At 32.8% G+C, this 15333-nt stretch overlaps 2 protein-coding genes across 2 annotated transcripts; one reads left to right on the forward strand and one right to left on the reverse strand.

Annotated features, from left to right (window-relative positions):
* Nucleotides 1–1370: 1370 nt before the first annotated feature.
* LOC130954430 (pre-rRNA-processing protein ESF1) lies at nucleotides 1371–5118 on the forward strand. Its single transcript, XM_057881203.1, has 7 exons — nucleotides 1371–1955; nucleotides 2206–2277; nucleotides 2405–2628; nucleotides 2788–2950; nucleotides 3065–3193; nucleotides 3410–4104; nucleotides 4449–5118. Exons 1-7 carry the CDS (start codon nucleotides 1440–1442, stop codon nucleotides 4732–4734), a joined length of 2085 nt encoding a protein of 694 aa, XP_057737186.1. The 5' UTR covers nucleotides 1371–1439; the 3' UTR covers nucleotides 4735–5118.
* Nucleotides 5119–5453: 335 nt separating this feature from the next.
* LOC130954520 (aspartyl protease family protein 1-like) lies at nucleotides 5454–9020 on the reverse strand. The gene is made up of 10 exons (XM_057881307.1): nucleotides 8468–9020; nucleotides 7860–7995; nucleotides 7302–7534; nucleotides 6934–7158; nucleotides 6698–6833; nucleotides 6527–6606; nucleotides 6340–6436; nucleotides 6183–6240; nucleotides 5984–6055; nucleotides 5454–5888 (listed from the first exon to the last, which is right to left on the reverse strand). Exons 1-10 carry the CDS (start codon nucleotides 8758–8760, stop codon nucleotides 5701–5703), a joined length of 1518 nt encoding a protein of 505 aa, XP_057737290.1. The 5' UTR covers nucleotides 8761–9020; the 3' UTR covers nucleotides 5454–5700.
* Between the last annotated feature and the right edge of the window lie 6313 nt (nucleotides 9021–15333).

A 15333-nucleotide genomic window follows, 5' to 3' on the forward strand; every position in this document is an offset into this window, starting at 1 on the left:
TGAATAAAATAAGTTGAATATTTTTATAATTTTTTTAAGTGATGTTAGGTCTATTTTATAAAAAATTTTTGTTTATATTTTAAGTTTATTTGATAAATACACTCTTACATGAATCAAAGACAATCCAATTTTATAAATTTATAAGTGCTAATAGTTTTTATATTTAATTTGTTTTATAATAGTGTGATAATAGCCAATATATTTGTTGGTGGATTTAACTATTACTATATTATTTATGATCACATTCAGTATATATGTGTGATTTATTGAAGAAAGTAGATTATTAAAACCAATTAATAACTATTTTAGAGTTAATCTAATTAACACTAGATTAAAAAAAATCAAACAATGCATAATATATTATTTTTTTATTAATCAAATTATTATAATTTAAATTAATTTAAAAAAATAATTTAGAATTATAATTTCAATCTTATCACGTGCATAGCATGGATAATTTCAATCTTATCACGTGCATGGCAAGATAATAGTTTTACACGGATAATTACACTTGAAAACTAGGGCTAGCAATGGGTAGGGTAGGGTAGGGTTTGGAGCCTACCCTAACCCTACCCGCGGGTTGAAAATTTCATTAAAACTCTACCCTACCTTATTCGCGGGTTGAAAATCTCTCAACCCTAACCCTACCCGCGCCTTAAAGTTCTAAACCCTACCCTACCCAACCCTACCCGAAGAAATATCAATTTTTTTCAAAGTAAATATAAAATTCAATCATTTCAAAATTTATACATATTAATAACATAAAAAACAAAAACATAATACTTTAAATTACTAAATTAATTAACTAGTTTAGTAGTTGTTCACTTATTGTAAGTCATTACATAAAGGAAGTTGTGGGTTCAACTTTCACTTCCTTCACTATATATCCAATTTTTATAAAATATGTGTTATATATATGAGGTGCGGGTAGGGTAGGGCACCCTAAACCCGTACTCTACCCTATCGGCAAGCATACCCGGACCGTACCCTATTCTACCCGCAGTGGGTCGGGTAGCCTACCCTAGTCGAACGGGTTGGACTGAGTTGGATATCCGCGGTAGAATATGAATTGCCAGCCCTATTGAAAACTATAATCTTATCTAAACCATTTTTAAAAATTATCTAAGAATGTATAACTGGCCAATAAATTATTACATGTGGTGATATTTATTTAAGTGGACAAGGGAGCTTAGGACCCAATCAACTTGGGTCGGTTAAAAAAAAAAAGAAAAACAAAATAACGAAAAGAAGTGTTTGTTAGTTGGACTTGGCCCGAAGCAAAAAACCCGAGCCCACAATTCAAAAAACTTGGCTAAACCCTAACGACTAACGAAACGTTTTTCATTTATAATCAAAACCCTCTTTTTTATTCCGTCTGCTGTTGCGCCCTGCAAACTTCAGTACCGCCACGAAGCGACGTCGTTGGATTCAAGCACAGAATGGGATCCAAAAACAATGTTAAGAAGAACAAGAGCAAGAAGAAGAAGGACAACAGCGAGAAGCACAATTCCAACAACGATTTTGATGAGAAGAACAATAACAACAACGATGGAAGCAATAATGTCATCAGCGACCCTAGATTCTCGTCGCTTCACACCGATCCTCGGTTCCGCGAGGACGCGCCAAAACACAAAACCAAGGTGGCTATCGATTCGCGATTCGACCGAATGTTTACAGATAAGAGCTTCCGGCCCAGTGAAGCCCCCGTTGACAAGAGGGGCAGGCCCAAGAAGGGCCCACCTTCCACTCACGCTTCTCTGAGACACTACTATAAAGAAGAAGAAGAAGAAGAAGAAGAAGAAGAAGAAGAAGAAGAAGAAGGGACTGAGTCGGAATCGGCTGAGTCGGAAGAGGGGAGTGAATCGGAGTCTGATGCCGATACGGATACGGATACAGATGCAGATGAGGAAGGTGCTGACGTGGAGGCTTACGATGAGGAAGAATCTGAAGTGAAGGTAATGATTCTGCAACGGTTGAATTGCAGCTGGTTAAGCTCAGTTTGGTTAAAATTGAAAATATCTCGATGAGAAAATATGATTTTTTTTCGATTTTCTCAATAATTGGGATAGGATATTAGCAAACAGAATTTAAGGTGTGATTGAATGAGCTTGTTTTGAGCTCGTTATTTCTCAGAATTATTTGAAAAATGGGGATGCTTTGGTTCTTAATTGAGTCTGTGATGATGATTGTGTGTTGTATCGACAGGAAGAGGTGCCGGCGATTGAGCAAGAGACACATAGGCTTGCTGTTGTTAACATGGACTGGAGGTATGTTAAGGTGCGTAATTCATCAAGTTTGATAATGTGCTTCAATCAAGCTTTTATTTGGTTGGTTATTTGGATATAATGTAGATTTTTCTGAATTTTTTAGGGTTCAATTATGGATTATTTTGTTGTCATTGTAGGCTGTTGACTTGTATGTGTTATTAAGTTCGTTTGTCCCATCTAGTGGAATGATCGAATCGGTAGCTGTCTATCCGTCTGAGTTTGGTCTCCAGCGTATGAAAGAGGAGGAAGTTCATGGCCCCATTGGTCTATTTGACGATGAAAAGGAAAACGGTGACGATGACAGCGATGATGATGATATTTACAATGAGAAGCTGCGCGAATATGAGAAGAGCAGGATGAGGTAAATATGGCTTGTGTTAAGGACATCTTGGCTTCGCATAGAAGAAAAGCTGCTGATTTTAATTTCCACCTTCGATTAAATATGGCTTTAAATAGTGATTTTATTGGTCTTACTGTGAGTACTATTATGTACCTTGGTTGGTTCTTTCTGGTACTCCAGGTACTATTTTGCCGTGGTGGAATGTGATTCGGTTGCCACAGCAGATCATATTTACAAAGAATGTGATGGTCTTGAGTTCATACAATCATCTAATGCACTTGACTTGAGATTTATTCCTGATGACATGGAATTCAAGCACCCACCTCGGGATGTTGCTACAGAGGTATTTAGCATTTGATGATAGTCTGCCTGTCACTATGTTATAGCTTTGAATTAGAATTTAGAAAAATCACACCTTGAAACAAATAGGTAGTTATTGATTCTTTTTTCTGATTAGGCACCTGCAAACTATGAGTGCAAAGATTTCTATTCTCGAGCACTTCAACACAGTAAAGTTAATCTATCTTGGGATGAGGATGAACCTCTCCGTGCGAAGACCTTGAAACGGAAATTCAATGATGAACAGGTCGGTGTAATTTGTCTTAACTTTACTGTAATTAGTACAGCTTCTTTTATGCCTTTACCTTTTATCTTGTCACTTATGTTTATATTGTTATGTATCTTCATGTCAAGGGAGAGAAATTGAAAAGATCCTTTTCTTCATGTATATAGTTTTATATTATTTATATAACTTGCTTTATAAGGAACCTGATTTTTCCTTTTCTTCTGTCCTCTTTAACAGCTGGCCCAGTTGGAATTGAATGAATTTTTGAACACTGATGAGAGTGCAAGTGATGATGATGAAGAAGATAACAATGAGACAAAGGATCAAGTTGATAAAAAGGCAAAAAAACGAGAAAAATACCGTTCTTTACTCCAAGCTGGTGATGGTTCAGAAGGAGATAGTGAAGAGGATGGTCCCCAGGATATGGAGGTCACCTTCAATACGGGGTTAGAAGATATAAGCAAACATATTATGGAAAAGAAGGATAAACAATCAGAAACAGTTTGGGAAGCGTATCTGAGGAAAAGGCGTGAGAAAAAGAGGGCCAGGAAAAACAAATCTCAGTATTCATCAGATGATGATAGTAGTGATGATTCTGATCAGGAAGCTGCTGAAGATGCAGATGATTTCTTCGTTGAGGAGCCTGCTGTAAAGAAGAAGGCAAAAACTAAAAATGAAGAGAATAAGAACCAAAATATTGATGGAGCTGACAAAGCAAGCAAAGAAGAGCTTGAATTATTACTTGCTGATGACAATGGAACTGATGCTGGCCCTAGGGGATATAATCTCAAGTTCAAAAAAGGAAAGGGCAAAAAGAAGGATAATGCCATCGATGAGGCTAAAATACCAAGCAGTACTTATGATGATCCGCGTTTTGCATCTCTTTTCTCTCCTGACTATGTAATTGATCCAACTGACCCACAATTTAAGAGGTATCTCCTGTACTGCTCCTGTTTCTCGACTTTCTTATTACCATGTTATTTTAGATATGTATCTCCTCATATGCAGCTAGCAACCAGTCTTATATCTAACAGATTAGCAATTTCTAGTTTTAACTTTTAATGATGCTATGATGAGCCTTGTTCCTGACTGGTTGATCTAATGATCTGGTTCTAATAGCTGCATGTAACTTTGATGACATTAGTTATAGTTGCCAAGATTGGTATGTCCTAAATCTCCTAGATGGGACTATCCAAAATTCAAGACGCTTTGTATCTGTTGTTCACTTAAATGATTTATTTACTTTTTTCTCAAGTATAACCGTGGGTGTTTGCAGGAGTGCGGCATATGTCAGGCAACTGGCACAGAAGCAGCAGAAGGGTAGTTCGGAAATATCAGCGGAAAGGGAGAATGTGAAGCCTCCTAGAGGAGCACGGTTGTCCTCTGAAGATTCTGGCATGGCGAAGAAGGGTGAGGAAGAAGGATCAGATGTTTTGAGAACAAAGAAAGATAAGCACGAGTTGTCATCTTTAGTGAAATCGATTAAGATGAAATCAAAGCAAGTTAAATTGCCCTCAGATGGTAAGACAAGGAAAGATGGAAAATTGCCAAAGAGACATTAGTTTCTCAACCTTGTTCAATCCATAAACTGGGAAGAATGAGATCATTCAAAATGCTATACAATCTTGAAGGACTAAAGGTTAAGATAGTTCAATCTTTTGCCAAGAATCTTTTGAATCCACATAATAATTATGGTGCTGATTCGTTTTTTTGTTGTACAAGTTAACTACATATACCAATTTGTATTGAATGCAGACCCAAATCCTGTGCTTGGTATACTTGAGAATATTATTCCACTTGAACACTTGCAAAATAGGACAGTAGTAATTATTAACCCACTCCTCGAGTTTAACCAAGTGTATCAAGATCAAGATATATTAACTTTAAAATTTAATCATCTTTTGTTCTATCTCGGTTCTGTTCTGTTTTTAATAAACCCCAAACAACATAATGAGGTCATATTTCGTTCACTTAATACTCATTCAATAAGATTATATTTACTAGATTAATCACATGTTGGATCAAAACACACTTAACCATAACAGATTATTAGTGCAAAAAATGTTATATTATCAGTTGTAAATTGTAATTATTAAGATATTGTGTCATACCATAGAGAATCATTAATTTAAACAAGTTGTAAGGCTTTTTATTATAGATACAAATCTGTTTCAAGATGTTTCTGCTCTCCATCAACTTTATTAAGATTATGCTTCAATACAAGGTTTTGATCCATTAAATAAAAAACTCCAAGCCAGAGTGAAAAAACATCTCAACAGTGTTAAGAGGGGGAAAAGAGCCATAAAACTGACCCCTGATGTGTAATAAAGAATAATATAAGAGAAATTTCTATAAGATTACAACTATGCTGTGTAATGAATGCACTATATACAGAACCATAATAAAATTAATGCTATAAAAGAAAAATGGAAGCAATATGGCTCCTAGTGTGGTCAACTAAAAATAAAATCGCCTATAAATTTGAATAATACTCATGGAATGAACATGAAGAATGCAAAAAAAATTGTCTAAAGTAGAAATAGTACAATCATAAGTGCAAAAATAGGTTTGATCCTGGACGAGTGACTAGGCGAAAGCTTCCCAGAATTTCTCGAAGGGTCCGATGTAACTGTCGGATTGGCGGCCTCAGCGGGAGAAATAGCAGGAGAGTGTGATTTATTAGCAGGTAATGTGCTGGTGAGTACATCATCATAACCTGAGATGATCATATTCCATTGTTTAGTAAAACTTAACGAGAAGAATCACAATATGAACAAAATTTAATGTAGAAAAGAGGTGGAATGTACTCACAATTGGATTGCTTCCAACCAAGATTCATGTTATCGCGATCAAAGACAATACGGTAACCGGTCATAAAGTTTTCTGCACGAAGATAAATAGAATGAATGCTTCAGCAATGATTTAATGGAAGCCTTACTGAAATTGACTACCATATATTTGATTTACTCAAGTAAGAAAGAAGAAGATAAACTTTGAAATAGATACTTACGTCCAATAATATTTACAGTGTTGCTTTTCACGATCGCCAAACAAATCATTTCTGCAATCTGTGGATATATAACAAAGAGAGGTGGTGGTTAAGATTTAAGAAAGCTGAGAATACTTAGAAATTGCAAAACAAGAATATTGAAACCAAATGTTCTCACCCCATTAGAAACTGTTATTGTTGGTTCCATGACAGGATAATCATCTCCACCTTTCATCGTTAGATTCAAATCCGGAACTTCAACTGACTGGTTCGGACTGCACGTAAAGTCAAAATCAGTGTCTGATTGCTTAAAACGGGGAGGAAAGGGGTTGAAACTTGAAAGGGTTTCTCTCAAGTGAAATCACCTCGTGTCATAACAATATTCAAAGGGGAGATCAGAAGTTGATTGAGATGAATGCCGTGGTGCTTTCATTAGTGAATCGAACTGCAGATATACCAAGAAATCTTAACAACCCATGCAACATGAAAATTCAGGCGCCATCTTAAAATAAAGAACATGCAATGTAGACAATTACCTTTTCAGCAATTTGTGTATAAGCCGGGTCGTTTAGGTATGTATATGAGGTGCCAGAGTCGAAAATTGCATAGAACTCAACATCAGCAGCATTCCCTCCCAAAATGATTTGGGTAATGGTGATATTGTAAGTTGGACTGGAAACAAGAACAGGATTGAATGAGCACTAATCTAATTTCATTTGCATATTTCAGGGTGCAAGTTACAATTTATTGTTTAAATTAGAAAGAGACGCACTGTGATGCCCCAACAGTGAACGGAGTTTTTCCTTGGTTTGAGCTGCCGCTATCCCCAAACGTGATCTTTCCAAAACCATCAGATCCAAAACACATTGAAAATGAATTCGAAGTAAGGCCTTGTTTGGCTAGAACGCTAGGAACAGACATGTTCTCCATACCAAGTCCAAATAGACCATTTGGAGCCGCCCCATTTAGAAATGTACCGGTCTCAATTTGGCCACAACTGCAATACATAGGATGGCACATACTATATGTTAATGTTAAGAAGATTCAACCTTGAAGGATGTTGGTAAGGAGAAACAAACAGAAGATATGCCTTCACACGCAAAGAGAATAAAATTTCTCAGGAAGTTCTTAGAATTATACCCTAAAGTAATTCGTGCATTAGCATCCTTTGTTTGATCATCGTCTGTAATCAAATGCAACACATCCTCTACCAAGAATCCTTTAGATGAAGTATCAGCCGAAAGATAGTCAACTTGATATTGACAACTGCTGCTAGAGGAAGAACATTGTTTTTGTTCACCACACAAGCTGCTATTGCATAGAACTTTCTTGCTAGTGGAAGACTGATCAATATCATAGATGTTAAAATCAATCTGCAAGAAGAAAAAAAGTAAACCATCAAATTGAAACCTACCTAGCCATCAAGATAATCCATTAACCTATTATTTGCAAATTAAAGTTTCATACAACTCTTCAATTTTACCAAGCCAACATACTAGTAACATAAAACATTTCTCGAGTAAACCATTAATTTAGCTCCCGAAATAACTAAACAAACTTGTGATCTCGATTTCATTTCTGTTAATAGTAATGCCTATGTGAATTCTACGAAATTTGTCAACAGAAAAGCATTTCTCGGGTATACAAAATATTCTAGAGCATGATCTTAACCGGAATAGAGAGTATGTGTATATGTACCTTCCCATTTTGTGTCTCTATACCCCTCACACAACTGCTACAATTACAAGGTACCCAGAACAAATCACTACCGGTATCCAATGCCACCAGAAACCAAAGAGGTGGTGTTCCAACAGAAACATTGGCAAAATGCAAACTGAAATCCAAAACAATGAGAAGAAGTTATTACTTATTATTACACAGACACACAGCAACATAAAGTATACCTCACAAAACCCATCAAACAACTGACTGAAGATAGATAAAGTTTAAAAAGGATAAAAGATTCATATGCAACTAGCAACAATTTCATCAAAAAAAGAAACAAAAGAAAAACACTTTTGAAACCGCAAAGTGTGTTAAAAAAGTCAGAATCTTCAAGCATGATATGGTTTTACCAATGGATCAAATCAAATACAATTTCTTCCCCTGAAACAGAGAAAAAACACAGCATATTCTTCTACAGTCAAAACTTCGATTCTGATTTCAAAAAACAAAATTCTCTATCTTTTCCTTAAAAAAAAAAAATCAAATTTTGTTCAGCTCTCTTATTAATTCCTCAATTATCATAAACAAAAGGAGTAAAAATCAAATTAGCAAGTAGGGGTGAGTGAGGAATTTTGTCATACGATCCAAAAGCAGGAATGTCAACAGTATCATTGCCGGCGGCGAAGGTGAGAGGCGGGTTTCGATCTCCGGCGGCGAGTCTCCGGCCATGAAAAAGTCGATCCCTGTGAGCCATAGCAGCATAGTACTGAGGAGTTCCAATTTGAGGCAATCCTTGAGTTCCCAAAATGCCCTTAACCTGATCCGAAAACCGGTGATGTATGCTGAAGCCGAATGTCGTGTATCCATGGCAACGAGAAAGTAACAAACTCAGCATCGTCATCGACAACAACAACAGCTTAGAAGAGGAACCCATGGATGAAAGATTGAAGCTTTGAAGTATGGTCTCTGTGAATGAATGAAAAAATGAATGAAGATATGATTTTGCTTTGTGGGGTGTGAGAATTGAAGTGTATGTGTCAATTGAAGTATGAAAGGTTGAGTCAGAGAGTCAAAGAAGGGCGGTTTAGTATAACTGAGAGGAAAGGGAGAGAAACGCGTATAAGAAGTTGACGTTCGTTGAAACACAGAAATTGTTTTCAGACGAACGAGAGAGAGAGAGAGAGAGAGAGAGAGAACGAGAGGAGGAGGAGGAAGAAGAAGGTGATGAGAAAGAACGGTGTTTGGTCGGCTATTACTACTTAATTACTAATTGGTTATGAGATTACAAAAAATTAATCACTAATTATGATATAGATATGAGGGATTTTTTATTTAAATAAATAAAATAAAAGTAATAATTATCAAAATAAATAATTTTAAAAATATGGAACACTTTATTGTATAGATTGGAGTAGGGGTGTTCGAGGTGCGGTTTGGATCGGTTTTGAGTCAAAAACTCATCCGATCCGAACAATAACTTTGTTTGCGGTGTGGTTTGGATCGGATGACTTAAAAAAAATCCGATCCGATCCAATTTCAATCGGTTTGGATTGGATTGGATTTGCGGTTTTGTAAATTAAAAAAAAATTAAATACATATAACAAGTCTTAACATCAAATTTTAAATAATCAACAATAATATAACAAGTTTCAACAATATTTTTAAAAGCCAATGATAACATAACAATAGAAATAAAATTATAGGTTAGTTAAAATAAATAAATAAATAACATTTTGAACATAAAATATTTATTAAATAATAATAATACTGAATAATATAAAAATGTATAACAAATTGAACATGTTATAAGTATAATTGTAAATATAATAATAAAATAATAATATTATAGTACATTGTGCGATTTGGATTGGATTGGATCGGTTATGAAAAGTAGATCCGAAATCCGATCCGATCCAGCGGTTTGTAAAAAATAAAATCCAATCAAATCCGAATTAGTGCGGTTTTAATCGATTTTCGATTTGGATTGGATTGGATGAACGGTTTAATTTGGATCGGTTTGGATTTGAATATCCCTAGATTGGAGTGATACAGAAAAAGAATATAATTTCTTTTATAGCTATTTTTTATTATTTTATTATTATTCAAAATGTGGATCCTATTTTTATTAATCTCTCTTTCATTCTATTAAAGGAAAAATCTGTAAACTTACATCTTTACCCTATAATTCACCTAAAAATATTTACCGTTTTGTATTCCTTAGTTATATCTCGTTTACACCGTAAACGAGATACATGAAATGTTCATCTTGTGTACAGTTTAAGCGAGATATGTAGAAGACAATCCCAACAGCTATAAAAGGATGTGTAATCCTTGGTATTCATATTTCTCACAAAGACAAGGCGTTAATGGCTAGTAATAGTCCATATATAGTTGTGCTTGTTTATTCCAATTGTCGTATAAGAAATGGCGACAACGGGTCACATTTGAGTGTGAGGATCCGATATTGTTTTGCACCCAATGTGGGGAGACGTTGTCGGATTTGAAGAGTTTGATATTGAGCAAGCTTGGTGGTACACAAGCAAGGGAAATTGAAAGGGTGGCGTATAGGTTGCTGGCACCCATGGGTAACAGAGTCTTTCGGTTTCGACTATTCCGCCTTCTAGGGGACGAGCATATGCGACTGATGTTCGACATTTATGGGAGGAGTTCCGTCCACTCGATGTATGTACAGGACGACTGACCCTTTGCACCACCGCCCATTCATGTCGCCATTCCAGTGGATGAGGTAGAGGAGGGCGAGGAGGAGTCGGACGAGGATTACGTGGCGGACAATGCGGACAACGACTTGTCCAATAGTGTGGATGAGGATGAGTGTGTTCCGGAGACACCTGTTCAGACTGTGGCGCGCCATGTCCTGCTTCCACCTCACCCAATTCCGGCGCTATCGGTAGTGCCATCTCACTATCACAGTCTGGATCTGGACGCCATGCATGAGAGGACTCCGTTTTCTAACACAGGTGAAGAGGATTACAACCTAGACGGCGGTGTAGAGCTTCGGATCGGCCACAAGTTTAGAAGCCGAGAGGCAGTACTTCAAGGTTTGAAGAACTACAGTATTTGGAGGAGTGCCGAGTACCGGGTGATCGAATCGGACCGGTTAAAGTACCATGTGCAGTGCCATCAAGCTGAGAATGGGTGTCAATGGAGCCTCCGTGTGGCCCTTCGGCAGAACCTGGGATACTGGTAAGCTTTACATTTACTTGCGATGTTCAATACTTCTGTTGATATATTAAGTAGGTGTATGACAAGGTTAAAGCAATACTGTTTTGTTGTGTTCAGGGAGGTTCGGAAGGTTGGTGGGGTGCACAATCGTCTAGCACCCACCATGTTTCAAGACCATCGTCAGTTAGACATCAGTCTGATCTGCAGGGTCATCTTGCCGTTGATTCAGTCCAACCCTTCTGTAAGCATTCCGGTTTTTCAAGATGCGGTCCAAGCAAGCTATCACTTCAAACCATCCTAATGTGATGTCTCGTTCAATCTGTTGATGTCTCCGTCGTTTCCCATCTGGTGTGCCATCAGTGTATCAGACTCAAATATAGTAGAAAATGATTGAAAGAGGGAAAAAAGAATTTGACTAAGTCAAATTGGGGCTCAGAGACATGCTGTAAACGAGTTATATTTATAGGCGCAGTACGGCCTTATCTCGTTTACAAATCTCTCTGGGTAATTGGTATCAGTCTTGGTTTTTAAATCACTCGCTTGATGCCATGCGTATCGTCAACATAAATAACAGAAGTTTCAAGATGATAAATACTATAGTGATCTAGTCACGTACAACCACTGTAGATAACTAGATATAGTTAATTAAGGATTTAATTTGAATTATATAGATTCTACAAAATGAGAGCAATTCACATATTTAGAATAAATAGAAATTAAAATTATATAAATGCAATATTTTTAAATTGGTTACATTTTGTTCTTATGCCTATTTTATATTTTTTTGGTGACTTAAAAAAAACAACTAAGAAAGAAAAAATAAATAATTAAGAAATTACTTAAGAAAGACAGTCTTGTTGAATATTACTTTTAATTTTTTTTTAAGGTAACGGAAGCTCCACTTGGAGAGAAAAAATCTTCATTACAGTTTTTGCCAAAGGTCTATCTCGTTTTACAGTGCATCTGACGTGTCTTATCTTATTTATACTGTAAACAAGATACATGTAGTGTCATCTCATTTACAGTGTAAATGAGATAAGACTGATGTTAAATCGGTAAATATTTTTTAAATTATTTATTTTAATAATTATTAAATTTATTTTATTTATTTAAATAAAAAATCTTAAATATGAGATATTACATTATTACACCATAGAAGATATATTAATATACTAATTTTAAATTTTTATTAGATATCAGAATTTTTTTTTCTCATAAGATGAGTTTAATTTTAATATAATTTTTTGGTGATTATTTTAATATATTAATATAATATAATTATTTAATTTGGTCTATTTGTTTTTAAATTATTCACACATTGATTGTTAAAAATAATTATTCTGTGTAAAAGTCTTTTTATATTGTTGATGAAACAAAATTAAATTATTTTATAATTATATTAGGTGGACATTTAAAATAGCCACTAATATAAAATATATATTAAAATAAAAAATATAAATTAAAAATAAGTTAAATAATATATATATATATTTATTGATTGATTTTAATATATAAATAATGTGTTAGATTACTTTTTAATTATATAAAGTATTTTACGTAATTTCTTATTAATAATTAATAATATTTATTATTTTTAAATTTATTTTAAGTATGTTTGCTATTTTGCTAAAAATAATATTAAATGAGTTAATAGTTAAATTAGTCTCTGAAAAATAAGACATTTTTTAAATTTATCTTTGAAAGATTTTTTCAATCAAATTAATTCTTTAAAAATTACGAATTAATCATATTTGTCCTCCAATCACTTTATTAATAATTTTCTCAAAAGATTGATGTTGTAAAACGTTAATTGATAACATATATAATACTTTATATGTCTAATTGGATATTGACCAAATATATTTATAAAAATTTATTAATTTAATTATTTTCTCCAATTACAAAAATTCTATTCCTAATATGACTTAGTGACTAAATTGATAGACGATTTTCGTAAACATATTTAGTCAACTTCTAATTGAATATGTTATGTGTCATGTATGCTATCAGTTAACATTTACATCATCAATTATTGACGAAAATTATGAGTGGAGTAATTAAAGGACAGATATAATTAATTCATAATTTTTGAAGGTCCAATTTAATTAAAAAAAAATTTCAGGAATAAATTTAAAAAATGTTTTATCTTTTAAGAATTAATTTGACTATTAACCCAATATTAAATATAAAACACAATCAAAATACTTGTATCGAACAAGTATCACAACATCTAAAATATATTCGATAAAAAAGATATGATCATTTGGCAAAATTATATTCCTGTATTTTATAAGTCACTGATTAATTATATATATAAAGATATAAAAATATAAAATGTTCTATTATATAGTCATGATTATGCGTAAAGACCGACTTAGTTGAACTATATTTTAAGTGAAGTGAACCTATCTAGCTAAGAAAACAAACTGAAACTACTAATTATTTTGAATTTTCGCTATGCAATTTGTAAATTTAGATGATAACACAATGCAACAATAAATAAATTATCTGGTAGTTAGAATGTTTTTTTGGTTTTTTTTTTTAATTAAAGGAGAATATAGAAGTTTGTTTATTAGAATGGAAGCCAATAATGCATATTTGACTCTTTTATCTGGAAGATTTTTTCTTAGCCTTACAAATGAACTAACCCAGTTGAATCCTTTCCCAGCTGATTCCTTTGAATATTTTATTCTGTCATAACTATTTCACTATATTATATATATTGTTGCATGAAAATAAATGGGATGTTATTAGTTTGTAATAATATTGTAACAACTCCCACATTTTCCCATCTTTTCTTTCCTTTATGTTTTCTCCTTTAATCCCTTAAATGTTATGAATCATGGAACATCTTAATCTTGTACTTAAAAGGGTTATTATCATCCTTTATTTGTGTCTCTACCAACATCATCCTTTAATATTTAATTAATATTAATTTTACCTATAGATGAGATATATATAAGTTTAATTTGAAAAGTCGGGTTAAATATAAAAGAAGATATTAAATTAGATTTAAATTAATTTTTTTTAATTAAATTAGTTATTGTACACTCTAACATGATAAAGTGATACTATATTAATATTGTAACAACTGAATTATCACCAAAAAGATATTCAAAAATTATTTAACTAATATTCAAAATTGTATCTAAAATATTATAATAATAAAACTGAAATTCGAAAATTAAATTAAATAATCGCATGAATTTTAGACACTATTATAAAAAAATTGAACCCTTTTATTTGAAGTGATATTTATATCTTATTGTGTTTACTAGCAAATAAAATATGGATTGATAGTTGTATAATTTACCATATATGTTGGGAATTTGGATTGCTTTGATAGGTGTACCATAAAAGGGCACCCCATGTTGTGATTAGTACTTTACATGTGAAGTAATAATGTACCAATTTGTACTAACTCATCAAGTCAACCATCTTAATAATATAAGTTATCTCTTTCTTATTAAATTTATTTAAAATATTTTCCAAAATCAGATAAAGAATATAATTAATGACGGAATAAGTTATAAAGAAGAATTACAAAATTCAGAAACAAGATATACTTAATATGGGGAATTGCGGGATTACTATATATGCATGTATGAAGCATTTAATGAATGGTGAATTGATGGAGAAATGGAGATGATAAAATTAGAATGTTGCTATAGAGAATATAATCCAATTCAGAGAAGCTTATTTATTTAATCCTATAGCATAATGTTTGGTGGAATTATTCTTTTCAAACTCCAAGTCTCCAACTCTACTTGATTAAGATTCATTTAATAATTATGTTTTACTAAGTCAACTTAATATGTTTGTTAAACATAGCTATAAATTATAAATAGACGTATTGTATGGTGACTAACTGACTATAATTATAACATGATGAATGTAGTAATTATAATTTTTTTATAATATTTAAAAAGTATAGTTTACATTATTAATGTTATGTTTTTTATTATTTTATAATATTTTTTAAGGTGAAAAAATATTTAAAAAAAGCATGATCAAATTAAAAAATATTATCGAACTTTTATAATCACCCTAGCTATATCATAACAATAATTATTATATAGAGTTTATCTTATGAATATTGATATTAGTATGTATATACCTTCAATTCGAGTCATAAATTTTAAAAATCTATATTAATAAGGTATTGGTCTGTATATATATTATAGAGGAGATTATAGATTAAAATGCACTAATGTAAGAAAATCAAAAATGGAAAAATTGTGGAATATATATATATATATATATATATATATATATATATATATATACGTTTTTTATAGATTTTTAATTTGACAAATTAAAAATT

The sequence above is a fragment of the Arachis stenosperma genome, chromosome 1 (genome assembly GCF_014773155.1).
Source record: "Arachis stenosperma cultivar V10309 chromosome 1, arast.V10309.gnm1.PFL2, whole genome shotgun sequence".
Taxonomy (NCBI): Eukaryota; Viridiplantae; Streptophyta; class Magnoliopsida; order Fabales; family Fabaceae; genus Arachis; species Arachis stenosperma.

Coding starts and splice junctions, on each gene's coding strand:
- LOC130954430 (XM_057881203.1), top strand. CDS start 1,440: ATGGGATCCAAAAACAATGTTAAGAAGAACAAGAGCAAGAAGAAGAAG. Junction 2,278..2,404: donor TGGACTGGAGGTATGTTAAG/GTGCGTAATTCA, acceptor TTGTCATTGTAG/GCTGTTGACTTGTATGTGTT. Junction 3,194..3,409: donor GGAAATTCAATGATGAACAG/GTCGGTGTAATT, acceptor CCTCTTTAACAG/CTGGCCCAGTTGGAATTGAA.
- LOC130954520 (XM_057881307.1), bottom strand. CDS start 8,760: ATGGGTTCCTCTTCTAAGCTGTTGTTGTTGTCGATGACGATGCTGAGT. Junction 6,241..6,339: donor CAATAACAGTTTCTAATGGG/GTGAGAACATTT, acceptor ATATATCCACAG/ATTGCAGAAATGATTTGTTT. Junction 6,056..6,182: donor CACTGTAAATATTATTGGAC/GTAAGTATCTAT, acceptor ATCTTCGTGCAG/AAAACTTTATGACCGGTTAC.